At 41.8% G+C, this 27,825-nt stretch overlaps 1 protein-coding gene across 3 annotated transcripts; it reads right to left on the bottom strand.

The window, feature by feature from the left end:
- Positions 1-97: 97 nt before the first annotated feature.
- On the bottom strand, positions 98-26,574 carry LOC137291510 (uncharacterized). 3 transcript variants are annotated; one of them, XM_067822873.1, is made up of 4 exons: positions 26,496-26,574; positions 12,825-12,946; positions 4,341-4,426; positions 98-4,163 (listed from the first exon to the last, which is right to left on the bottom strand). In XM_067822873.1, exons 3-4 carry the CDS (start codon positions 4,341-4,343, stop codon positions 2,745-2,747), a joined length of 1,422 nt encoding a protein of 473 aa, XP_067678974.1. In that variant the 5' UTR covers positions 4,344-4,426; positions 12,825-12,946; positions 26,496-26,574; the 3' UTR covers positions 98-2,744. The 3 variants fall into 3 exon arrangements, with proteins under 3 accessions (XP_067678974.1, XP_067678973.1, XP_067678975.1); XM_067822872.1 differs by lacking the exon at positions 26,496-26,574 and adding an exon at positions 18,254-18,485; XM_067822874.1 differs by lacking the exon at positions 26,496-26,574 and adding an exon at positions 17,877-17,889.
- Positions 26,575-27,825: the final 1,251 nt, after the last annotated feature.

The following is a 27,825-nucleotide window of genomic DNA, read 5'->3' as shown; positions in this document are numbered from 1 at the left end:
GTTGTGATACAACATTATAGGACAAGCACAGTAAAATTAGTCCGTGTTTTAAGACGGCAGTTTTCTTAAATTCATTCACTGAAATGACAACAAAAGATGGATTTAATTCTTTATATACAGAAAATATGTAATATACACGCAAGACGACACCGAACTCAAAAAATACCAAAATGGATGAATGTTAATGCATTTGTAAATCCGTTTATCATTTCTTGCATTTATTCACCCTGAGTGGACAACAGCTCGTTGTCATATTGCTCAGCAGGTGCCCGACCAAATGCTGAGTCTAGGAACTCTTTGTATGGTTTGCCGAAGTCATGGAATCCGATGGTAACTCTGAGGACATTGCAGAAGGGACTAGTGGTGAACGTCTCAAACAACAATCCATCTGATGGAAGATGGACCAAGAATACATATTGCACATGTAGTTGCTCTGTATCTGAATCACCCTGACTGACGCAACTTTGGTTGTGAGGTATTTGGGACTTAAATATTCATCTGACAATATATTTTTGGACTCTTAATAGCCACCAGTCCTATGAGTCAGCATTCTAACCAATACCAGTAATTCTCTCCTGTTCACTTTGGTGGTACTCGAATTACATCCTATGTACAAAAGATACCGTATTTGGTGAAATAAAGTGGCTGTCTTACCTACCGATACCCCCAACTTTAATGTCTGACATGGAAAAGAAATCAAATAGCACAGAAATGGAAAAGGGAAACTTGTCTTCAAGAATATTCTTCCTTTTTTCCTACCATCTGTCAGTGTATCGGGGATACCGTTTGTCATATTATTTGACTACACGTCTGGTGCGTTTATTGGCTATGTTTGTCGTCCATGTCGCTCTGGCGAAGACATTCATACTTGGGCTACGTCATATCCTCTGTCAGATACATTCCTAAACAGAAATCACCATACTATCTGTCAGAAACAATGTCGTGCCAATGTTTGCTATGAGACTTGACGCAAACCATACCACGAACACGTTTACGCATACCACTTTTGTATTGACAAATAGTACAAATATTAGTCGAGGATTTCACACCATCACAAGCACAGTAATCTAAGATCAGATGACACAAGGCTACCTAGAGATGTGTATCACCAACTGTATCATCCGTAAACTTCGGAATCTGAGGCACACCATCGGTTCTGGGTCCCACACATTCACTCAACGTTCCAGCTTGGGTTACGCTTAATGCTCAGTGACAATCGTTGCCATGGAAACAAAGATAAAATATGCAAGGAATAAGCCGTGGGCACATTCATGAAAGCTGATGACAATGACGGGATCGATACGGAGGACTGACTCATCATTTGTGCAAGGTCAGCTGTTTCATACATGAAAATTGTGTACATGCATAATAAACTGTTACACGTTATTGGGTAATTAAAATCGACGCTGCAACAGACGTTCTTCTTTGACACGAACTAATGAAAATGTTTACATACTCCTATGTGATACGTGTTCTCGAATATATTCCTGAATGATTTGGAGTGAGTTTCGAGTTTTGTTTTGCGCCACATTTAGCAATATTCCAGTAATACCACGGCGAGGGGACACAAGAAATTGGCTTCACAGATGATGTGCAGATTCGAATCCGGGTCTTCGGCGTGATGAGTGTATGCTTTAATCACTTGGTTACCTCACCGGCCCTGAATAATTCTGAACTGACAAAAGAAAGCATGGGCTTGTTTAGTAGCTATAACCCGATGTTCTACAAACATTACCACTGGATTCCCTTCTGATTTAACCAAAGGCTGCGGCGATGCAGTAGTAACGCAGGCCAAATGTCAGTGTCTGCTGCTGCAAACTGTCGTGACGAAAACGTAATATTTGTGTCTTCTGGACACGGCTGTTGCGTAGAGGTAACATTACTGTTCACTACAGGCAGCCGTAACGTAGACGTAATATTAATGTGTACTAAAGGCTTCCGTAGCGTAGATGTAACATTAGTGTCTATTAGAAGCAGTCGTAACGCAGACGTTACAATAGTGTCCACTACAAGTTGCCGTGACGTACGCGTAAAACTAGTGTCCATTACATGCTGCCGTAATGTAGGCGTAAAACCAGTACCCCGTGCAGGTTGTTGTAACATTAGTGCCTCCTACAGACTGTCGAAACGTAGACATGATGTCAATTTCTACTACAGTCTATCGTTTCGTAGATGTAGTGTAACTCCGTGAAGTTCAGAATGTTTCCGATAAAACAACAATGGAAAGAAGCAGTAAAACTAGGTTGGCATAAACCGATTAACAGATAAGAATTGTCGTACCCTTCCCCACACGTGCACATACGCAAATGAGACTGAATATGACCCATGCTGTCCTAAATAACAGAATGTAACAAAACAACAACCGTTAACAAAATGCTTAAGCTTTGCGATCCGACCACGGATGCCTGTTCCGAGATAGCTTGGATATTAGATCCATCACAACTAACCCAGATCAAAGTTTAGCCTCCTAGCACGTTGAATAACTTTCACCTGATAACCAACAATGATAACACTTTGTGCACCGAATGACCAATAATCGATAAATGATGCGGTAAGGCAAGAAGTCTTTGGCGGGTATCCAGCACAACACGAGCTAGTTCACGTCAACGTAGATAGTGTCTCGTGATTTCTGTATAGTTCTCCTTTGAATGAACACACACAGCTCATGGTTGTACCTGACTGTCTCAAACAGGACATTCATAAATACGTCTACACCGTATCGATGAAACAACAGCCACGTGTGACTAAAAGAGGTACGGGACAATTTTGTGGGGCACCCTCTTGCAGTATTCCACCCAAAAGGTGCCGTACTTCTTGCAGCACTTGGCCTCATCTCGGTAGCTGCGATGTGTCAGCAATACGATGAGAAAGATGGTGTACGAGAAGGGCATTATATTGACGAAGAGGGCGGGTACTGACCAGAAGAAGGCCAGGAGTATCTCCGGGATGTAATGAAAGTGTCTAGAAAAGCCCCACCAGCCAGATGCAAGAAGGATGCTCTCGCGTTCTTCTCCACTCTCAAGATGATACTTTGCTCGAATCACCTCAGCCTTGCGTCCCCAGATGAGACAGTTACCGTCAGCGCCCCTTACTGCCTGTTTCTGGTTGTCGGCATCGTAGTTGACGTAGATGGAGAGGATGCCGCATGTGAGGAACAGCGTGGTCAGCCATGGTCCGAGAATAACAGGCTGTTTGACGAGGTAAAGACTCACGGACGTGTAGAACCCTGGCACAAAGACTAGGCAGCCCCAGCAAATGTAATAACCAGCACGATCAAGCATGATATCAATGGTTCTCATATATCCCGCTTCCCACCAGAAGAACTTGGCCAAATACACGAGTTGGAGTGTGCAACAAACAAACATGCTGTCAACAAATCCATGCAGCTCGTAGCTTTTAAGGGCAAAAATCGAAACCAAAAGAGCCCAGACCATTAAACCGAATCGACAGTTGGTAAAAACCTTAATGTCATAGCCAAAGATTCTTGGATATAGTTCCGTTCCCCAGTAATAGTCAAAAATAAAATTGCCTGTTGCTCCACAGTCGGTCGAGGAGGGAGACACTATGCCCTTCACGTATAGGAATAAACAAAATAGAAGGCTGAAAATATTCAGGGTTGAAAGCACAGTGTCGAACTGGTCATATATTATTGTTGGGGTCATACCTAGTTGTTTCAGGAATGCAGTAATCACAACAAATAGCACCATAGTCAGGATGAAAAACGTGAAACCGTTATCCTTATATACAGGAACATTGCCCTTAGGGGTTAGAGGTCCGTATACGGTCTTGCCGGGGATAAGTTTCATCGTGACGAGAGCATATATACTGTATACTACAAGTATTGCAGTTATCGACGTACTGTAAGGTCGAACCTGACCCCACATGTACATAAGACCTCCTAAGATGGTTCTGCCCTTGAAAACGTCAGCCATCTTGCTGTAACTACCATCACTGTGAACCGCGGTGTACCACAAGATGATGACGAAGTTCGGTGTGGTGAGTGTCAGCAATAGGGGGAAGACTGTTGTCTGTAAAATATGGCGAAGCTTGAGCATCCACTTATTCTGAGATAGTGTTTCATATCCCTCCTTGTATCCTTGGAAACCGTTCTGAAGTACATCTTCTTTGCCCATTTGGCTTGACTTCCGGTGTGTAGTCTCAGTCTGGAAAACAGAAATGAAGTCGTTTGATTTATCTCGGATATTTACACAATCGGCTATATTTGTTGCTATTATCTGCTTGATTGAAATATAATCGGAAAGAAAGGTTCACGTAGTATTAGGTTATTACATATGTTTTCAATCTTACACAATAGCCAACCAAAATATTCTCAACAATACCATGTCAGTTGCTGTCAGTGAATTGCAGGTTTAGATGGACTGGGTCCGGTTCAGACGATCTGTTTGGAAGGTCTCGGGAGTGTTTCCTGCAACATCAGATACTAGATGGGTCATATAGTTGATATACTTCCACTCACAGACTACGCATGGTCTGACAACATCAGACATACAGCCGTCCAGGTATAACGCAGGGGTGCCCGCATGCTCTCTGGCCAGTCATTAACGCTGTTGTGTTATCTTGTGTGACGCCATTCATTTGGACACTGTTATCTAAGTCATTTATGTATCAGCCTATATATTGACAGAACTATATTGACAGGATATGTGAAAAGTGTAGTGAGAGGATGACTGTACCAAGGCCCTCGAAGTTACAAGGCACGCGTACCCAACCGGAGCACGATTGTCCACTGACAAGGGCAACAAGAAAACGATTATGCAATACCGCGTGTAAAAACAAATGGTCCAGTGTCATCGAGATACACTGATACACAATCAGAGAGCTGCATCACTCGATTCATTATAATAGGAAGAAAAGCATGCCTGTGAGATAGCGTGTTATACATACTCTCGTGTGATTACTAACATATATCGTCTGTGCTGTTACACTTCACCATAAAGAATACAATACTCTCTATGTACCAACAATAGTCATCCCAGTAAATTACCGATATTATCTTCAAGGCAATATTGTTGAAGTTATTTTTATATATAGTTTAATGGTCTCACAACACGAATATGCGATCGTGAAATGAGACCCGATACGTCCTTTCCACTGGGCTTCGATTCAATTTCGGTAATGCATTACGAAGTACTTATCAACAACATAACAACTGAAGTCAGATACATGCGTCATGGTCTTTTCCTCATTTGAATGCTGGAAACCATCTCAGACCAATTGTTTATATCTACGTGACACATCCATGCTGCGTACTGTTATAAATCACTCTAACGGTTGCTATGATAGATCGAATTACAATTTAGTAAGCACGTTTAGTGCCACTGCTGTTAGACTCAACCTCTATCCAAAGCTCATAAATCTTGTGGTTCTAGAGGAGACACCTTCATAGGATACGGTTCACCATGCTGGTGGAAAGATTACTAAACCTTGATGGATACATTCGGCTCACTGCTGGTCTTTGCAAAAGGGACTGAACGTGACCTAGAATATAATTCATTCATGCTCTCCGGAACTCATCGAAAAGAACTCGTGGGTTTATTACACGAAACATAACGTGACGTTATCGGCGAGAAGATACAAAAATCTACAACAGATTGTACAACATACATTTCAGAAGGATATACTTTCTTTTACATGATAAAGATTATTAGATAAGACATACTGAATACTTTTGGATGTGGTCTATTTCTGTCCTCGTCAGTCATCGGTTGAAATGTATTCTATGTTCATGAAAAACAACAAATTGCCACATAACTCGCAAATGTTTATCTGCCCATTAACTGCAAATGGAACCAGGCCTGCAGGCTATAGGCCCAAGCTGCATGTTCAACAGATGGATAAACAAACAACATACACATTCCCTCGTTCAGCTAACGCCTGGGAGATCTTTTTTCCACGATATCCCATTTTCCTTTACTTTCTTGGGTTCGCTGTGATAACCCTTCCATTCAAGTCCAGATGTGTAATAACAGACGGCATTTCCTTCTCAGTGAGCGACGACACTGTTATATCTGTTCATTGACATACAGGGACTATTTACTGTAAATATACCCACACAAATCATGCTTTTACACTGTATATTTTCAAGTTCCAAACTGCAAGTGATTTTGTATGCGGCTATGAGACATATTCATGTCATATTGTGGGCAAAGAGCCACTTTCATATCCATACACAGATACAATATGCGTAGTTGGCATTTCAAACATCATTCCAGGCATTCCATCCACAAACACTGGAGGACAAACATTTACATAAACAGATCTTTGCAAATAAATTAGTTATAAATGCACGTATATGACTTATCGACTGTATCTGTGATAGTAACTTTGCCGTCTAAATTGTTCATATTATAATACACTATCCTTTCGCAAAGTTTAAAGAAATCATGGTTTGTTTGATACTGAGTGAAGACACTGTCTATATAATAAGGCAATGACTCAAAGTAAAGGTAAACTTATAGAGGCTACTGTTTCTTTCACCTCTTCTCTATGTTACTTCATGCAAATGAAAAGTGTCATTGTTACAATCGTTATATTTACTTTCTTTTAAATTAGAAAGAGGCACATAGCATAGGCCTCACTCTGAAATAGATCGAAATAGAGCAAGGCAAATAACTTCTTTCATTTCAGCTCCTTCAAGTTTTGAAATGTACTTCTTCTTTATATCCCAATATCCTATCAGGTGCAATGTTTACACAAACGCACATACGCACGTACGCAGGCACGAACGAACGCAAGCGTTTGGGCTCAGAGACAACACTGAAAGTCATACAACCGCGACAAAAGGATGATTTGGATAGTAACTATGCATGTGTTACTCGGAAATGCATTCATGCTGTCACTAACAGAATACTGGAATGTAGTTGTTCCACGGTCTGGAAGGCAATTTAGGGTACTGGATTACATTGAACAAATGAGCCAGTGGAATAAGCCTGGCATTCACTTGCAGCAAAGTGTTAGCTGATTAACCCCGGATGCTACTGTCTTAAAGCAGAAACGAGAGATCTTTTTATCAGTTAATTAAAATAAAAATAATTTCACCCGTGGGTTTACGTTTTTTGCCCATTTATCGCTTTCTATTTCCTCATAGACACGTTTTTATCTGGTTCAGATTTGAGCTAGCATGAAACAAATGGAACTGAAATGATGCCAAATATGATATGTACACGAGGCTACTAATGTTGACAGAGGGAAACTTCATGACTGGATTGAAGAAAGGTTTTCTGCTTCTGAGAATGGCCCGATCATCTGCCCTACCCATGCAGACCCTCACGACGGGAGAGAGTCCTGTATACAGACCCCCGCGTCGAGGAGCAGGGATGCCAAATGATTAACATTCAAGATCCGCAAACTAAATAATCCGTTACAGAGCGCTATTCCTGAAATATCCATCAGTGCTAATGGGGCCCTGAAACATGAGATGAGCGGAGAATTCTAAAGTCCCTGTCATACAGTATCTGATGTAGCAGACACAAGAAGCCTGTGCAGTCCCTGTCAAATGTAGCTGACACAAGAAGCCTGTGCAGTCCCTGTCAAAGGTAGCTGACACAAGAAGCCCACGTAGTCCCTGTCAAAGGTAGCTGACACAAGAAGCCCATGCAGTCCCTGTCAAATGTAGCTGATAAAAGAAGTATGCACAGTTTCTGTCAAAGGTAGCTGACACAGAATCATGTACAGTCAATGTCAAATTTGGCTGAAGAAGAAGCCTGTACAGAGACAAGGACAGTGAAAACAACTGGGGCGTGTTGCACAGTCGAGGGTGTGCCAAACGTTTTGTTTGAACATGCATTCCCTTCAATGCAAATGTGGCCATATCATAGTGCGAGGTCACTTATACCTCTCACAGGTGTGCTCATTTACTCGGCTGACATCATTCTACTTGGTTTGTTCGCCAATCTGTTGGTATCTCACATATGTGTTGGTTCACTCAGCTGACATTTTTCTCCCATGTGTGTTCACATACTCGAATTGTCTCCTTCTCAAAGGTGTGCTCTTTCAGTCAGTTGACATCTTTCTCCCATGTGTGTTCACGTACTCGAGTGATCTCCTTCTCAAAGGTGTGCTCTTTCAGTCAGCTGACATCTTTCTCCCATGTGTGTTCACATACTCGAGTGATCTCCTTCTCAAAGGTGTGCTCTTTCAGTCAGCTGACATCTTTCTCCCATGTGTGTTCACATACTGGAGTGGTCCCCTCAAAGGTGTGCTCGTTCACCCATACAAGGAATACTGTCATTTGTGCACATGCCATCTATTCGCAGTCTCAATATTCTTCTCACAGGGGTGGTCATTCACTCAGTTGACATAATTCTCCAAGGTATACGTACTCAGGTGGTATGCTTCATACAGGTGTGCTCATTCACTCCTCTGACGTCATTCTACCAGGTGTGCTCACATACTCGAGCGGTCTCCTTCTCAAAGGTACGCCTGTTCATTCAGCTGACATTCTGCCACGTGTGTTCACATACTCGAGTGGTCTCTTCAAAGTTGTGCTCGTTCACTCATACTACGAATACTGTCATTCGTGCACACGCCATATATTCGCAGCCTCAACATTCTTCTCACAAATGCACTGACGTGGTCAATCATATAATCGTGCGTGTAGGTCTCATACACCCAGCATTTTACATTTCTGCATGTTTGCTTATCCTTTCTATATACGATGACGTCCATATGTGAGCATGCCGCATGTGTTTACGTTTATGGGGCCATGTTGCATGTTTACAAATGTCGATTGTTTGTTACATCTACCTGCCTACACGATTTGCCATTGATCGTCTATATTGGGGGCCGAACGATCATGGTATCGGTGAAGTCAGAGACAGAAACAGAGTCCTTTTTCAAGTGTCATTCCTGAGACACAGGGCGCTTTCTTATTGCGTTTTCCTTCACGACGTGAATGAATATTCAGAATCATATTTGTGTGGAGCAGGACGTTAATTTTGGAAGGGGGAGAGGGACACGCACGCGAGCATACACGCACGCGAACACACACACAGATGGTGCCGCGAGTGTGATTATATAAAATAACATTGATATCAACAAATAAACCCCTTCAAATTGAAACGGAGTCCCGGGGAGACAAAGACCGAGATTCATAACTGAACCAGAGGAAATCTGACTTCTTTGAGAGGCATTTAGAAGTTTGGGCAGTAAGGGAGGATAACACTATTTGGATGAACAACTTCTTTTTTTGCTATAAGAGCGACGTTTTGGTGTAGGTTCTAATGTCGTCCTCATAGCAATAACGAAGTTGTTCATCCATATGTTGTCATCCTTCCTCAGAGGAAATCTAGACCTGCATCATTTAGAGTTTTGGTGTCTCTCACAGTACCTAAGCCAACAACTTATTTCCCCACCGCCTGGCTCTCTCTCCAATGCTAAAGCACTAAATAAAGCAACTCCCTACATTCCCTAAGGTTTTGCATGAATGTCCAGTCTCCCTGGTGCTCTTATGTAACTTCAGAGACTACGGGTTAGTCTAAGCGTTAGCATTGCAGGAGAGGGGTCTAGGAAGTAGAGGAATTAAAGTGGTTCACGGGCTGTGAGACAGATTGTGAGACATAACAGACATGACGGATAGTCGGACAGAGTTACATGGTCCGCAACAAGATATCAGTATTTATACACCGCTCTATTAATCACACCCTCGGCACCTTAGATAAGGAAATATCATGAACTAGGACAGGTGACATACTTTCACGCCGCTCAGTGCACGACACTTGCTTCTTGGACTTACTGCTTTCGGTCAGAGCTATGCGAAATTGGGAATTCGCAGTAGTGCGATAACTATCGATTGTATATTCGAGTACTGTTTTGATAATGAGTTCCAGGTTCCTTGCTTTACGTCATCAGCTGGGCAACCCAGCCCTAGTTCCACACCCTGCCCCATGCCCCAGCCACATCCCTTATCATAGGCCTGTCATGACAATTCCTCTTGCGTCAACCTCCTAGGACCAAAATAGTTTGCTGTTTCTTCAAAATTAATAGCTCTGTATAAACATTTCCGTATAATCAGACTTATGTGGCGACACTCATGGATGTTTACTGTCCGATATATTTACAGTGTAGACGTCACACACTGTGAGCGCGAAGAGCTGCTAGTGACAAGCATTGTCTGCCTGAGAAAATGAGTTTAACTAGTACGTAACACCATTACCCTTACGTTGGAATGTCTGAGCGCCACAATATCCAGGTTATATGGCAGCGATTTATAAAAATTGTGTCAACAGCAATCTAGTGATGGACATCAGACGAGGTGCAATCTACGCAATAAGCGAGTCAGATCACAGAGCTCCATTATTCGCCTCTCACGACAAGCATGAGTTGCTAAGATCATTTCTACCCAGGATCTCAGCGACATAAAGTGCCTAACTTAATCTGATGCTGTTCGTATCGTTGAAAAACACAAGCACACAAGCACACGTGTAGAACGACTGGTTCACACTGCCCCTGACAGTTTATGAGTAGCCATCATCTTTCATGACGCGTTTCATGGTATTTTTATCCATTTGTTCGGATCAATACATCCATCTCTCGCTTTTGAACCCATAAATAAATCCCATAAATGTATTGATATCTGAGACTATTATTGCATAACCATAAATGTTTTTGCAATATATATGGAAAGGTTTATGTTTCAAACCGTTTTTCAGTCTCTCGGATGAATAATTGTGACAGCAATAAATCATGGACTTCCACTTCAGAAATATCATCTGGGTTGTTTAAGGAATATTCCAGAGGGTTGTGCATCCTTTGCTATAAAATGCCAAATGAATCTCTGTGGTAACAGCTGTACATAGAAGTATTACTAATGGTACAACTTTTTAAACCAAAATAGATGAAAGTTGAATATCACTCAGACTTTCGGCTAACACCTGGGGACTGACATGTATTTTCATGGTCATGGTAGAATAGAGTAGCATGTAGATCTAATCATACTGTGCTGTTTCATTTAGCGCTGGGTTTCCAACAGATTTGAGATCGTTAAATTATACATTTAAAACCTCAAGCCGTGGGTACACACCGAAACACTCCCAGCTGAGTACGATTAAATCTACAGGTATCTTTGCTCCAAACTGAAAACACAGCATGCTTATATCAAATTCTGCTATAACAATATCATATGTGAATTCCGGAACATGTGTGAATGGGGGTTTATGGAGTGAATCGGCATCCGATGTTTTAAGTGAGTTGTCTACCTGTGACAATATAAATGGCTGTGCCAAATCTATGTTTGAATAATGCATATATCTGAAGTTCCAGTTCGTGTATGTCTGAGCTGAAGATCCGCCCAATTCGTGTATGTCTGAGCTGAAGATCCGCCTAAACCGCGTATGTCTGAGCTGAAGATCCGCCTAAACCGCGTATGTCTGAGCTGAAGATCCGACCAGTTCGTGTATGTCTGAGCTGAAGATCCGCCCAGTTATTGTATGTCAGAGCTGAAGATCCGTCCAATTCGTGTATGTGTGAGCTGAAGATCCGCACAGTTCGTGTATGTCTGAGCTGAAGATCCGCCCAATTCTTATATGGCTGAAGCGAAGTTCATCCAACGCCATCTATGTCTGAGTTGAAGATCAGCCCAATTCGTGTATGTCTTTAAGTTGAAGCTACGCCCAATTCGGGAATGCTTGAGTTGAAGCTTAGCTCGACAGTGGTCAATTTGTATATGTTGGACTGGAGTACTGCTCAACATTTGTCGAAGCCGAAAGGGCCCGCTTGTGTTTATTGTGTATGAGATGTCGAAAGTGAAACGTTTCAACTTGCAGTCATCACCTCGCTTCAGGGACACCCCAACCCCTACCCTCCCGTCCTGGTATATGTTACTAACACACATGGCATGCATGTATTAACAATGTAGAGTACTACCCATCCAGTATGAAATGAAATGAAATCTAGCAGTTTTCTAACGCTGAATCGTCCAGTGTCATTACAAACATGGCGTCGTATCGGATATAGATACTCTTTCGCAATGCACTTTTAGTTTGATTTCTGTGGAAGTTTCCATATTGCCACATATACTTGTGCAGTAACCTAAACCCCATTGGCGATAGAAGTATATGGTTCAAGCACCTAGATACCCGTCGGTTCAAGTAAAACTCAGAGTCTCTATAACACAGTGACACCAACGGACATCAGCTTGTCTTTCACAGCACACGTATAGCGGCACATACTGGTATATCCTACCAGGATAAAACTACATGAGAACTTAAGAGTCGGTAAAATATTGGATAAGACGGAAGGAATGGACCAAACTGTTGCAGGAGGTTGTCAATCTGAATTTAGGAATTATCTAAATAGACTTATATGCCCTATCATAATATTTGTCTACGGCATAACTTAATATTTACTCATGATACTCAAGGAACATTTATAGTATGGGAATGCTAGAAGCCAGCATGAACTGGGCAAACGAAACGCGAATTATTCGAGTCAGGTCAGGAATATATTATTCACTATAATGAATAAACCATTGTGAAGCAGAACATGCTTTTCGATTGAATTTTGATACACAAAATTCCGACTTTTAGATAATGTTGTACATAAATTTATAATATCAAAGAACAACTAAAACTGGCAGATTGTACCTCCTGGCAAAACAATCTATAGGCATTTGAAACTTGTTTCAGTGAATATGTGTTTCTCTGAAGTGATGCTAACGGGGAAACCTTTGCTAAATAACCTAATGGATGGGGCTTAGTGTGGTCGACAGATCAAACTAATAATCATAGAATACTATTGAAGAAAATAGCTACATATATCATAACGGTAATAATCCAGATTATGTGCAATTGGTCAGAGGTACTTACACGAAAAGTGATGGTGTGCGCTACTCCATGAAGACCGAGATGATGAACACAGAGAGAGAGGTGTGAGTCACAGCAGAGATACCGTCGCTCTCAGATGGAATCCGACAAGGGTCGACGCTGGGCTGTAATAACAGAAATAGTGAGATGGGATTCTGTCAGAAATTGCTCAACCCAACCCTGCCTGCCCCTGCCTGCCCGGGAACATTACACGCACCACGGTGTATCCAGTGTGAACTGGACAAGAGTGCGCTCACGGCACATTCCACCGTCTGTTCATGTGTAGAGATGTTATCGAGTGGCCATAATATGTCCTTTTACACAGTCGCAAAACCATGCGGACCGACAATGCCCACCGAGATAGTGCTTGGTAACTTGATACTGGACGATGAGAAACAGTGACACTGTATCCAGGTGTTGGTGTTGACAGTGAAAGCCGTCGTATAATGCAGATCTCCCCACATGAACCTACAGTGACAGTCATCACTTGTGTACAGAAGGTGGCTGTACATGTACACGCAATGACGTTCATCACATCTGTATAAGGTCATCACACGTTCACACACAATCACTGTCATCACACGTTTACACACAATTCCAGTCATCACACGTTTACATTGTCCCCGCCATCACACGTGTACACCATCACACGTGCACACACAATCCCGGTCATAACACGTGTTCACACAGTCCCAGTCTCAACATGTGTACACACAGTCCCAGTCTTCACACGTATACGCACAGTCCCGTTCATCACACGTGTACTTACAGTCCCGTTCATCACACGTGAATGCAGAGTAGAGGCGTACGCGTTCATCAGTGGGTAATCTCACTGACTGTGAGTTATAATGGCGGTGGGAGGAGAAGGGGTCACGCTACATGATGGAAATAGATTTGTACAGAGCAAATATCATCTAGAAAAAGAGAACTCCGTCAAATACATTATTCTACAGGAAGACGTATCCCGTTTATGAGGAAGGATAGGACGACGGATCCTGTTAAGCGGGAAAAGAGGAAGAGAAGTTCTTTTATTCAGAAGTCAGATGAAGAGGGTTCTCTTAAAAGTGAGAGGAAGAGGATGCTGTTAAACTGGAGTGAGTAGAAGGGTGGCCCTGTTAAGTTTAAGGAAGAGAGTTCTGTTAAATTTGAGGAAGAGGGTTCGGTTAAATTTGAGGGAGCGAGGCCTGTTAAATATAGTGAAGGGGGTTCTGTTAAATTTGAGGAAGAACGTCCTGTAAAACTTAGGGAATAGGGTTCTGTTAAAATTGAGGAAGAGGGTCCTAAATTTAGGAAAGGGGGTTCTGTTAAATTCTAGAAAGCAGGACCTATGAAGTGAGATGAAGACTAGCTCTGTACAATATAGAAGTGAAAGGAAAATGCTGAGTAGAAACGAGATAAAGTAGGCCCGGTTAAGCCGGGGAATGAAAGAAGTGATTCTGTAAAAAAGAACCCCTCGCCTGTCTGAAATGAGAGGGGAAAGTGATCCCGCCAGAGAATATCAGACCCAAGACCCTAGAAGAACTGATGCCGTGCACCCAGACGAGTCAGCACACTGAACAAAGGACATCTCCCATCGATTTCTAAGCAGCATAATCGACGACAATGTGGGTCGGATGGCACCTCAAGATGGGACGAGAATCGAATCCAATTAACACAGAAACCACGAACAGCTATTTTGGACTGAACCCATCTGGTAGAAGTCTGTAAGGCAGGAGAGTTGTTTACACCAGGAGCACGTCACTGTGCACAAGTTTGCCACACAGATAAATCTCTATCTTTATATTTCATGTGGAACCTTTATTTTTATGAATGTTGAAACTACAGGAAGGTCAAAGCGTAGCTGCATATCACTGTTTCCTGTTGCGTGTACGCTCGTATTGTATACAACGTTAAGATAGAAATAATGAATTTGTGTGTGAAATGCCTCGTATTGTAGATAAACATATCTCGAAACCGAAATCACATCACAGGAGGTAATAATGAAGTCTGCACGCCTAGCGGTTGTATCTCACACCTACTCCAAGCATTTTGTCAAATGTGTTGCCCTGGCAACGTGTTCCATTGCTGCAAACTGTACAACAATTACTTATTCCTTGTCGGTGGACAAAAGTTTGAGGAAAACGGATTTATATGCATTATTCGTTTGTTGTGTGTGAAAGCAGAATACGTGATTTGACGCTGATGCAATTCAATGATATACATAGAATAGCATGATTGTATGATGTCTCATCCTAGGAGGGCGGAATACATCGAGGCTACCACAAATGGGAGACAGTACACCTAAGATAGCATACCTGCACAGATATGCAAAATATAGGCGTACACACATATACAGACACGCACAACTATACCCGAACCTACACAATGGGTGAACAGACACACGGTTATATACACATATATGTCAGTACACATATACATGTATACGGAGTCGTCCTGCATGCACAGATACATGCATATATACATGCATGTGCGCATACACATACACACACACACAAACACACACACACAAACACACATACAGACATACATGCATGCCTGCCGGCCTGCCTACCTACCTACCTACCTACCTACCTACATATCCTATGTCCTTTGCTATACAATGTATAACATATACCACATCGGAGATGACTTTGTTGTACTTTCTTTAAATATACTCTCCGTATCCTGTGTGACCTGGTACACTTTAAATACAGATAACTATCGTGTTCTGTATTCTACAATTTGCATAAAGGTACTTTCTGTATCGTATCTGACCTGCTATAATTTGTACCTCCGTATCCCATGTGACGTGGTGTAATTTGTACCTTCCACATCCCATGTGACCTGGTGTAATTTGTACCTTCCATATCCCATGTGACCTGGTGTAATTTGTACCTTCCGTATCCCAAGTGACCTGCCATAATTTATACAGAGATACCTATCGTGTTCTATGTGACCTGCTATACGTTCTATGGGATAACTACCGTATTCCCTATCACACGGGAAAACTGTATAAAGACAGTTAATGTGTGACGTTAACACTTGTCGCTGTTAGCATCACTGTTCGTATCCCGTGATACGCAGGGCACAAGTATTGCAATAACATACTCCACAGTTCCTGTCTACGTGTATATACACAGCAACAATGTAACACAAGCGCATGGTTATGGAATACATACCATCAGCATATACATCATTCAAATATCACTCGCAACAATAGGCACCTACCATAGTCATACCCAACACAACCAGGCATACCTTGAACCATAGTCATATCCACGCCACGACGACAACCCACGTATCATAGTCATATCCAACACAGCCAGATATATCATGTACTATAGTTACACCAAACACATCCAGACATACCGAGGACCAAAGTTATGTCCAACACCACCAGACATGCCACGTAACATTGTCATACAGCCTATAACCAGATACACCAAATGTGATTGTCAAACCCCATACAACCAAATAAGCCCTGTGCAATTGCCATATCCACCACAACTAGATAAACCCAGTACAATTATCATACGTCACACAACCATAAACCACGTACAAATATCCTACCCTACACATACCGATAAATTCTGTACCATTGTCATACCTGACATAACCAGATAAACCCTCTACAATTGTCATACCCGGCATAAACAGGTAACCCCTGTGCGACTGTCATATCCGGCACAACCAGATAACCTTGTACAATTGGAATATCTGACACAGATGATTTAACAGTGTACTACTGTCATACTCCACACAACCTGATGCCCCTGTACAATTGTCGTACCTAACACAAACAGATAAACCCTGCACCATTGTCATACCTAACACAAACAGATAACCCTGTACTATTGTCATACCCGACAAGGATAACTTGTACCTTTGGCATACGAGGCACAAGCAGATAAACCCTGCACAATTGTCATATCTGACACAAATAAACCCTGTACCATTGTCCTGCCTCATACAAACAGATAAACCCTGCATCATTGTCATATCTGGCACAAACAGATAAACCCAGTACAATTATTATACTTCACACAATCAGATAAAAACCAGGACAAATGTCATACCCGACACATACAGATAAATCCTGTACCATTGTCATACCTGACATAACCAGATAAATCCTCTGCAACTGTCATACCCGACACAAACAGATAAACCCTGTACAACTGCCATATCCGGCACAACCAGATAACCCTGTACTACTGTCATCCCGACACAACCACATAACCCTATACAAGTGTCATACCTGACAGAAAAAGATAAGCCCTCTACCATTGTCATACGTGATACAACCAGATAACCCTGTACCATCGTAATACCTGACACAACTAGATAACCTGTACAATTGTCATACCTGACAGAAAAAGATAAGCCCTCTACCATTGTCATACGTGATACAACCAGATAACCCTGTACCATCGTCATACCCGACACAAACAGATACACCCTGTACCATTGTTATACCTGAGAGAGATAACCCTGTACCACTGTCATATCCGACATTAGCAAATACATCATTTACAATTGTAATATCACACGAAACTAGTTACTCTAAATATGATTGTCATAACGTGCAGATACACCATGTACCACTGCCATACACCACAGAGCGCAGCACACCATAAATTCCACAGTCATACCACATTCTCCTCATGATGAGGAACAATATCCATCTCGACGCATGGAAGGTGATAGCAACTCATCGTCTCTATAGTTAGCTAACAAGACTCATGTACATTCCCATATGCTGTGAATTACTCTACCATTAATTGATCTCATGATATCGGAATGTTAATTAATCTTATGACCTGAATACGACTAGAGGATATATTTGTCGCAAACGGGCGAGTGTGATTTGATATTGCTGCTAGCATATATATATACGACACACATCGTCGTGTGTGTTCTGTGACTGACATGAATATGGAAACAGATATATCAATATTTATACATGCTATCCTGGTATTCCTTTCCTGCACAGTGTTACAGATTTAAGTCTCCGGTAGGCATTGCTAGAAATCCCCTGTATAAAGTGGACAACGCTGAGAGGTTTAAACTACTCACTTTAGAAAGAGTTCCAATTAACACCACTTGCAATACTTAACTGCTGTACAAGTGCCGGATCGTGCAGATATATTGAACATTGTACATATGTATTGAAACATATTGATCAGTACCAGCTGCGACACACATTATAACATATTGCACTTGCAGGGGCCATCCAGGAAATGTACATAATGCAAGTGCAGCTGGTCCCACTTATGTCGATGTATGATGTTCATTGACACATCTTTCTAAACATTTTATTTATTGTCAATGGTCTTTAAATCGTCCTTTTACTGGCATTAAGTGGGAATAAGCCATCAATAGTTGACGAAGTTTCTTCATGTCACTGTTAATGTTTACGAATAATAACACAATTTAGACGTAAAGACACTCACTGCTGGTCCCGGTAACAATTCTCAAAGCGCTGTCGTCTGTTTTCTGTCGTCTGCTCTCTGTCGTCTGCTTTCTGTATACTGGTCTGCTCTATAAACTCCGCCTCTCCTCTCTGAAGTGTGGACAGCACGCGATATGATCCTATTATACCACTCTTGGCTGATCATACGATCTCACCTCAGCGAAGGTCAGCGCGCATGCTCAGTAAAAGTTCAAGCAGACGAATCCCATCAGTTGTAGATTACACTTCTGAATTATTGTTGTTGGATCTGTTCCTAGACATTTCTTATTCAAATTTAGAAATTGCTCGTGGAATGTGGGCTTGTCTTTGCAGACGTAGGAACATCGATTCAGTGTGAAGCCGTTGCGCTATGAGTTGACTGGCGGCCGCAGTAGGTTATTTACCGAGCTGGGGATTCCCAGGCAAGAGATTGACCTCTGGGAATGCTGCGCGTGCCCAGGTCAAGATGGCGAACGTTGAATGGAAGAGATCGAGGCTATGCCTGTCAACTGAAGTCCCCTGTTACCTCACACCACTACACCTTCCAGTCAGGATAAGTCACTCAGTACATAGGTACCGAAAGATGTGTAGGTCCAACAGAGAAAGCGAGCTCCGACATAATCATGTCGAACCGAAATATCCACCGCCTGTCTTTAAATGCCAAGTGGTGCCCACATGCCACAACCAGTAACAGAGTGGGGATATTATGAGTAACAATGTACACCTGTTATGTACTTAAACCTAACTTTCTACACCACATATACAAGATGCCTTACTATGAACAATGTGTCACATATTGCCACGCTTGCCAGAGCCTACAAGTAACAGTAACAGACCTTCGTACCCATACGAATCAGGCGATCTGTCGGACTATTGTTTACATAACACAAAGATTAATTTTCTAATAAATTCAGACTGAACCTCAATTTTTTTAATGCTTGTATGAGCCTTTGTTTAATGGACGGACGTTCAGTTGTGAACTGCTGGGATTCAAGGAAAGACAGCATCAGCTGTTCAAGGCACCTGAACACTTTAAGAAAGACTTAATGTATTTGGATATTCTGAACTCATACGAATTATCGATTAATAAAAACAGTTCATGTCGCCGTAGTGGGACACTGCTGTACTGAAGCAAAATTCGATATGTTTTTTTAAATTAAATATTTTAATCGATGGAGGAGAACGTTCCGAAACTCGATTTCGGTGACAACGCTTGACTTGTCATCGTCAAAGAGAATGTACACTGCATCGACACTGCATATACTGTGCATGTCTGCAAATCGCTTTCAGGCATGTCAGACCTGGGCACACTAATCGAACAATACCAATACAATAGCACGGCGTAGTTAGGTTGATAATGCAGGTTGTCTCCAAAGTACATAAATCAAATGGTGCCGAGATAACGTAACTCGTCTATATGTTGATCGGTAGTGCAAAAACCATAGCAACCAATGTTGAATGTGGATTTTCACACTAATCATCGCAAATCCATTAAACTCTATTGTTGTCTCTAAAGGCAGTATACTGAATAGTCACACATTGTGATCTTATCTACAGATGTCAATATCACAGATGATATAACCTTGGATAATAAAGAAGGAAAATCCCGAGAACTTGTTATTTACATTTTCTTCATCATGCTCAACGTATATTGAATTGACGGGGCCTATAATACGTTGTTTACATGCTGTAAGGTATGTTTATTAGCATTAAGGTCACATGACAAATTGTACGTATTCGGTAAACATTCGAAGGGATTTAACAGTAAGGCCGAGTTTACGTTCAGTTGTCGCTGTTCAAACACATGGAAAATATATTTATTTTTAAAGTGTATTGCCTATAGTATTTTCTTGGAATACGCCGTTTTCTTATGTCCATAAATAATGTTGCAGTCTACAATATATATGTGTGTCTGAGAGTTATCGACACACCTGGTCGTAAACTGATCATCATTTCGTAAGAGTGTTAAGTGAGTGAGTTTAGAAACATGGCTGTCACGACAGCCATATTGAAGATGTCTTTTTATGGCGTTCATGACAGACACATTTATGTATATTTCGTGTTGAAAATCGTGTGATTATATATTAATATAATTTCACTGTCTTTGACCCCGATGTGTCCTAATTGTAACTGTTCTTAAGTTAGTACCTGTATTTTGAAAGCCTATTTTAGATTTGATTTGCATATGAAAGACCGACTGAAGGTTATTGTAGTCCAAAGATGTATATCAAACAGTGCCTGAATAGAAGAATGCATTTACATGCTGAGTGAATGATGTATTATTTATAGGTATATGCCACAGGGAACGTTAATTTGAATTTGATTTAAAGATAAAATATCAGGAGAAAAAAAAACACGTCTAAACGTCCAAGATTACCCCCGCTCTATAGCAGAATCTAAGGAACAATATGAACACGGCTTGTCTCCGCACACTATCCTGTCAGATGCTGTTTCTGTCGTGAAGTGAGACAGATGATTTGCTAAAGATGGGGAGGGGGTTCACTGAAGTTGGATACCTTAATAGTTTACTCGACAAGCATAGACATCGTGCAGTTCATCTGTTTCGAAATACTAATCACAGAAAACAATATCCATTTATGATGAATGAGCTAAAAATACGTTTTTGTTTAATGTGACAATGTGATATTTATTATATACTGTCTATTAAACATGCTGATAAGAATTACATAGTGTATGTTTTGAATCTGTGATTCATTATACATTCATCTAACGCCCTTGTGACACAAGGATGAGGCCAGCAGATGACATTAGAGAGCGGCGTCCTGACAGGGCTAACAGGCGCAAGAGATCTCCTGCCTATAATACGAAGGGTTGTTCCGTTGGTGTAACATGCACTCACTTCAAACTTCATTACTAGCTTACCTTAGTGTAACACACACTGCACACAAGCATTATCTTACCCCCGTGTAACACGCATTGCACACAAACACTGACAGCTTACCTTCGTGTAACACATACTGTACACAAACGCTGCCATCTTACCTCCGTGTAACACACACTGCACACAAACACTGCCATCTTACCTCCGTGTAACACACACTGCACACAAACACTGCCATCTTACCTCCGTGTAACACACACTGCACACAAACACTGCCATCTTACCTCCGTGTAACACACACTGCACACAAACACTGCCATCTTACCTCCGTGTAACACGTACTGCTCACAAACACTGCTGGACACAAACATTATTAGCTTACTAAGGTGGACTAGGCATTGCGTGCAAACATTACTAGCTTTCCTTGGTGTAACATGATCTGCGTTCAAACATCACTCGTGTAACATGCACTACGTGTAAACATACCCAGATTGTCTTCATGTAGGCTTAACATGCACTGCGTGCAAAAATTACTGGCTTACGTTGGTTGTAATTAGGTTTTTACATACAGACGTCACTAGTTGACAAACATTACTTCATTACCCTCGTGTTAAACATACCTAGATTACCTTCATGTAGTTTAAACATGCGTACAAACAAACATTACTTCATTACCTTCGTGTTAAACATACCTAGATTACCTTCATGTAGTTTAAACATACGTACAAACAAACATTACTTCATTACCTTCGTGTTAAACATACCTAGATTACCTTCATGTAGTTTAAACATGCGTACAAACATTACTTCATTACCTTCGTGTTAAACATACCTAGATTACCTTCATGTAGTTTAAACATGCGTACAAACAAACATTACTTCATTACCTTCGTGTTAAACATACCTAGATTACCTTCATGTAGTTTAAACATGCGTACAAACATTACTTCATTACCTTCGTGTTAAACATACCTAGATTACCTTCATGCACTGTCATCAGACGATACTTGATTATTTGGCTGTAACAGGAACAGTGTCCAAACATTACCAGATAAATTTGTAGTTATGTGAACTACATATAGGATGACTAGATCACCTTGGTGCAACATGCCCTGCATTCGAAGATTACATTTCCAGTGTATGCACTGATCTGCATGTACTGAGGGAACTCTTCTTGTTAAACAAGAACACACGGTGTTTATCATTTCGGCGGAAAACCAATGACAAGTGCATTGGCTGGGACAGCTCTCGTACAGTACATTGGTAATGTACTTGGCACACTGTACGGCTTCTTTGCGCTGCTGTTCCTGGAAAGTTGAATAAGGTGCAGTGCATAAGATATATGTTTGGTTTGAAGAGTGTAACCGAGCACTTGTCGAGTTGTGTGGTACGGAATGACCCACCATGCAGCTTCTAACAAGGCCGCGGTATACGATGCAATATCCAAGTCCAAGCGAAGTGGCACTGATACATACTGACCTTCGACCTGTTACGTCTTAGACAGCATTTCTCGTGATGTCGGTTTGGCGACCCACTTACACAAGCAGAGATTACATATTGTACTCACCTGGATCAGATATGCACTATGTCCTGTGAAGGTGGCGCACAATTTTCGACCAGGTACCTATAGTGTCACTGCCAAGAGTGAATGCTAGTGAGTGAGCTTAGTTTTATGCCGCTTCGGCAATATTCCAGCGCTATAATAGCTGCTGACACCAGAATGGGATTAACACACTGTACCCATGTGGGGAATCGAACCCGTTCTACTGAGTGACGTGCGTACACTTTAACCACTATGCCACCTCAACGTCCGTCTTTGCACAGATCACTTCTATGCCTGTGTGGTGATATCCATACATGTAGACTGGAGTAATAGCAAAGACGTGATATTTAAACTGGGGGTTGGATGACTACAATGGCCGCTGTGTATAAACAATGATTGCGTGAGTGTTGTTTTACGTCACCTTTAACAATATCACAGTGGAGAAGACTTGAAATGCATTTCACACTTGTACCCATGTGGGAATAGTCCCCGAGACGTGGACGTGGGGAGCGAACGCTTTACAACTACTAGGTTACCTTACCAATTCCTGTCTTGAACAGTGACATGATAAGTGACCACAATGAAACGTCTACGGATACATGGTTCGTTGTATGTCATTGTTCCTGAGGAGTATACGGGTTGTGTTTTCACACTTTAGGGGACTGGGGAGTCGCCTAGTGGTTAAAGCGTTCGCTCGTCACTGGTTCGATTCCCCACAAGGGTACAATGTGTGAAGCCCATTTCTGGAGTTTCCTCACCGTTATGTTGCTAGAATATTGCCAAAATCGACGTAAAGCCATTCACTCCCTCACTTTCACATTGTAGACCACGAGTTTGTCTGACAAATGAGTATCCACATACAAGATCAGATTGATTCCATCTTAATTCGAGATTTTGAATGTACTTAACTGTCTTCTTCAAATGCTTAATAACATCTTAATGTAGCAGGCGTTAGAGGGAGTAAGTGAGTTGTGTTTTACACCGCTTTGATATAATATCCAAGCAATGTGACACCAGAAATGGTATTAACACATTGTACCTGTGAGTGGAATCGAACCCGGATTTTCGGTGTGACGAGCGAACGCTTTAACCACTAAACTACACCACCACCACCACCACCACCACAGCAGATGTCAGAACCTGTTCACATGCTGTCAAAGCGTCTTCGCGAATTCTAAAAAAATATTTTTTTAAGCAGGCATATGCGTTGACACATACTGCTAATGTTGAAAAATGAAATGTTGGCTACTCTTCAACTTATTAATTGTTCTCCCCTTTAACCCGATTTCTTGCTGTCGACATAACTTCGGGTAACCGCGACCCTTGAAGGATATATGATCCATTGAAACGAAAAACGTCACCTCAGATGATCGCAGCATGGTGATGTATCTCCCTGGCTCGGGTTATCAAGGGATAAGCGACACATATATTACCACAAGCACGGCATATAGATCTTGGAAAACTAAAGTCTTTAAACGAAATCTACTAATGATTTCTGACAAACCCTCCTGACATACACACAATGGTATCTCAGGGTATTCTCGAAATGACACGATCGTCAAACGTGCCTCTCTTTATACGTGTATACAGTGCTGAGTAAAATAACTATACCGAGCCTGTTTCTTACATCCTTGTATTTTCCCCAAACAATATGACCAATGAACAATCCTCAAAACCCGCAAGCATATGTAATTTAAAACATTGTGACTATTTTCTTTTGGGTTAATGTTAGATCTTTAAATTAAGACTTGGGTAAGAAATACATGCGCAGCTACACGGTCCCATATTTATTAAATGTACGTTTCTGTCAAACAAGCAAATGTAATGAATTTCAATATCACTATAAGGGTATAAAGCCTAAATGTCTTTCTTTCAATGATGAACGCTAAACATGAATACTACTTTAAGAGTATTCTATGAGTGCACAGCAACAGCCAATACGGAACATTTTTCTGATTAAATATCAGTTGGACATAAACATATGATATGAGAGGTTCGTTTGCCTTTCACATTATTCAGGATTCGAATGCTCTTTCGCTGTGACCTTCGCAATGGTAGTAGGAAGGAAGATCTATGAAGATCCGGATTGGAATCGGCATTCAGTAATAGGCGACTAATAGGGTCAGTTGGTCAGGCTCGCTGACGTGGTTGGCACATGTCATCGCAAAACAATTGCGTTCATGCAGTTGATCACTGGATTGTCTGATCCAGGCTTGATTATTCACAGACCGTCGTCATACAGCTTGAATATTGCTGAGTGCGGCGTAAAACTAAACTCACTCATTCATTAAATGAAAGGGTGAACAGTACTGTCAATGTGACAGTATTTGAAAAGCACATCCTCGAACCAAATTAAGAATCAATATGTCAAACACTGCCTTGAGATTAACTACACACATTATACCACAACCCTCTGACATTGCCATGCATATTGTACCCCGTCGACCTGAACAGTAAGTCAACAGATGGCCCACAGTGGATGATTTACAGGTTCCCAGGATCAATGTGAAACATTAACCAATCATTGAAATAAACCTCATATCACCGCTTTAAATAGCTGACATATATGCTAATATCAGCTAGCACACCGGGAAGTACTATTCGTAGTGGTTACTTACAACAAGTAAGCTATCAATCAATCCAACTATCGAGACATCACTTTGAGTTCAATCCTGTTGATCCGATATTTACAGCGCTTATGCAACGACTCCCGTGTGAACATGCTAATGCCAAGCTGTTATACATGTAGGTGAGGCGTTCCACTCTGCGTTATCATAATGAGTACGATATCGGTATTGCTTTTTGTCGAAAACAGTTTACGCTGAAATCTTTAGTGAATTTGTATCCCATGTACAGTGTGTAAGTTAGACAAAACTCGCGTTAGAGCATCCCTTGCCACACCTGAATGCACTCATGGCTCCGAACACTGGGTTCACAGACACGAACAAGTCGACAGAACAGTATTAAAGCTTGGTCGGTCATCAAACACGTTAAGCCAGCGCTCAATAATGGTTCACCATCGCGCGCATCACGGCCGGGGTTGGCTGTCTCCAGATCGACTACAGAGCATTCTGGCTGTGTTTCATTTCATCCAATCTCCTGCAGTTTTGTCGTACGCCTAAAGAGAAATCCAATTTAAGAACATCACCGACTTCCAGTTAGCTGTCCTTTCCTCACATACAAGCAAACGCTACACGCACACACGCACACACGCACAACCACACACAAACACGCACACACAGACACACACACACACATACATACATAAATACATACATACACATATTCATACACACACACACACACATACACACATAAATACATACATACACATACACACACATACATACATACACACTTACACTCTCACTCGCTCTCTCTCTCTCTCTCTCTCTCTCTCTCTCACACACACACATACACACACATGCGTTCGCACTTGGAATAGTTTTAAGCATGGCATCGTTTTCTCCCTTCTTACACCCTGAACATTTGTGTGTATAAGCTGACTTGGGTCAATGTCCACACATGGCAGTGACCTAATTTTGTCTAATACCTACGATACCACCTATATCCTATATGTAAAAGGTTAAATGAGTACACGACCTGCTAGAAGGACGCAAGCCCACGTCATGTCATATCATGCAGTTGGACGGATGCAGTCTAAGAGTAGTCAAAGAACTAATGACATGGATTTCTTACCAAACACCCTTTCACTTCCGTTTGGTATTTCATTAAATGAAACAGTGTGAGCAAAAAACTGTATTGTTAGTAGTCAGATATAGAAACTTGCCTACGGCGATATAAATTACATTGCTATTTTATATAGAAATATACATCAAGCAATATGTAATTGTTTACCAGGTGTGTGTAATCTTCCAAAATCCGAGTCCTTGACGTCTCCAGATCACCCTGCATATAAACTTTAGGGCGGTGTGTCATTCCGATAGGACACGAAACTTGTTTGTGGGAAGACTCTTTGTGTTTACAGGGCGTGAAGCGGACGGCTGACTGTGCAGGGAGGGGAAGCTGGGCGTGATGCACCAGTAACACAGTTGTATGGATGTTGTATACCCACAGAATGGATGTTGTATATCGGCTGGTCGGTGTGGCAACAACTGCTTCTGTGCTGTTGAAAGTATTGTGTTCCACTATTGTATTGTGCATGATGTACTGTGTGACAGGATGCAGAGCTGTTTGTAGGATGTAGTACTGTGTAGTATGATGTGGTACTGTGATGCAGGATGTAGAATTGTAAGGCAGGATGAGGCAGTGTGTGGTAGGATATAGGAATCTGTGGTAGGATGAAGTACTATGTAGTAGGATGTAGTACTGAGTGGTATGACCTAATACTGTATGTAGGATATAGTGGTGTGTGGATTGGCGTAATGCCGTGTGTAGGGTGTAGTGGTGTATGGATGGAAGTAATGCCGTGTGTAGGATGTATTGGTGTATGGATGGACGTAATGCCGTGCGTAGGATGTAGTGGTGTATGGATGGATGTAATGCCTTGTGTAGGATGTAGTGGTGTATGGACGGAAGTAATGCCGTGTGTAGGATGTAGTGGTGTATGGACGGAAGTAATGCCGTGTGTAGGATGTAGTGGTGTATGGATGGAATTAATGCCGTGTGTAGGATGTAGTGGTGTATGAATGGATGTAATGCCGTGTGTAGGATGTAGTGGTGTATGGACGGAAGTAATGCCGTGTGTAGGATGTAGTGGTGTATGGATGGAAGTAATGTCGTGTGTAGTATGTAGTGGTGTATGGATGGAAGTAATGCCGTGCGTAGGATGTAGTGGTGTATGGATGGAAGTAATGCCGTGTGTAGGATGTAGTGCTGTATGGACAGAAGTAATGCCGTGCGTAGGATGTAGTGGTGTATGGACGGATGTAATGCCGTGTGTAGGATGTAGTGATGTATGGACGGAAGTAAAGACGTGTGTAGGATGTAATGGTGTATGGACGGAAGTAATGCCGTGTGTAGGATGTAGTGGTGTATGGATGGAAGTAATGCCGTGTGTAGGATGTAGTGGTGTATGGACGGAAGTAATGCCGTGCGTAGGATGTAGTGGTGTATGGACGGATGTAATGCCGTGTGTAGGATGCAGTGATGTATGGACGGAAGTAAAGACGTGTGTAGGATGTAATGGTGTATGGATGGAAGTAATGTCGTGTGTAGGATGTAGTGG

Source organism: Haliotis asinina, chromosome 7, assembly GCF_037392515.1.
Source record: "Haliotis asinina isolate JCU_RB_2024 chromosome 7, JCU_Hal_asi_v2, whole genome shotgun sequence".
Taxonomy (NCBI): Eukaryota; Metazoa; Mollusca; class Gastropoda; order Lepetellida; family Haliotidae; genus Haliotis; species Haliotis asinina.
This window is presented reverse-complemented; position numbering and strand designations above follow the sequence as displayed.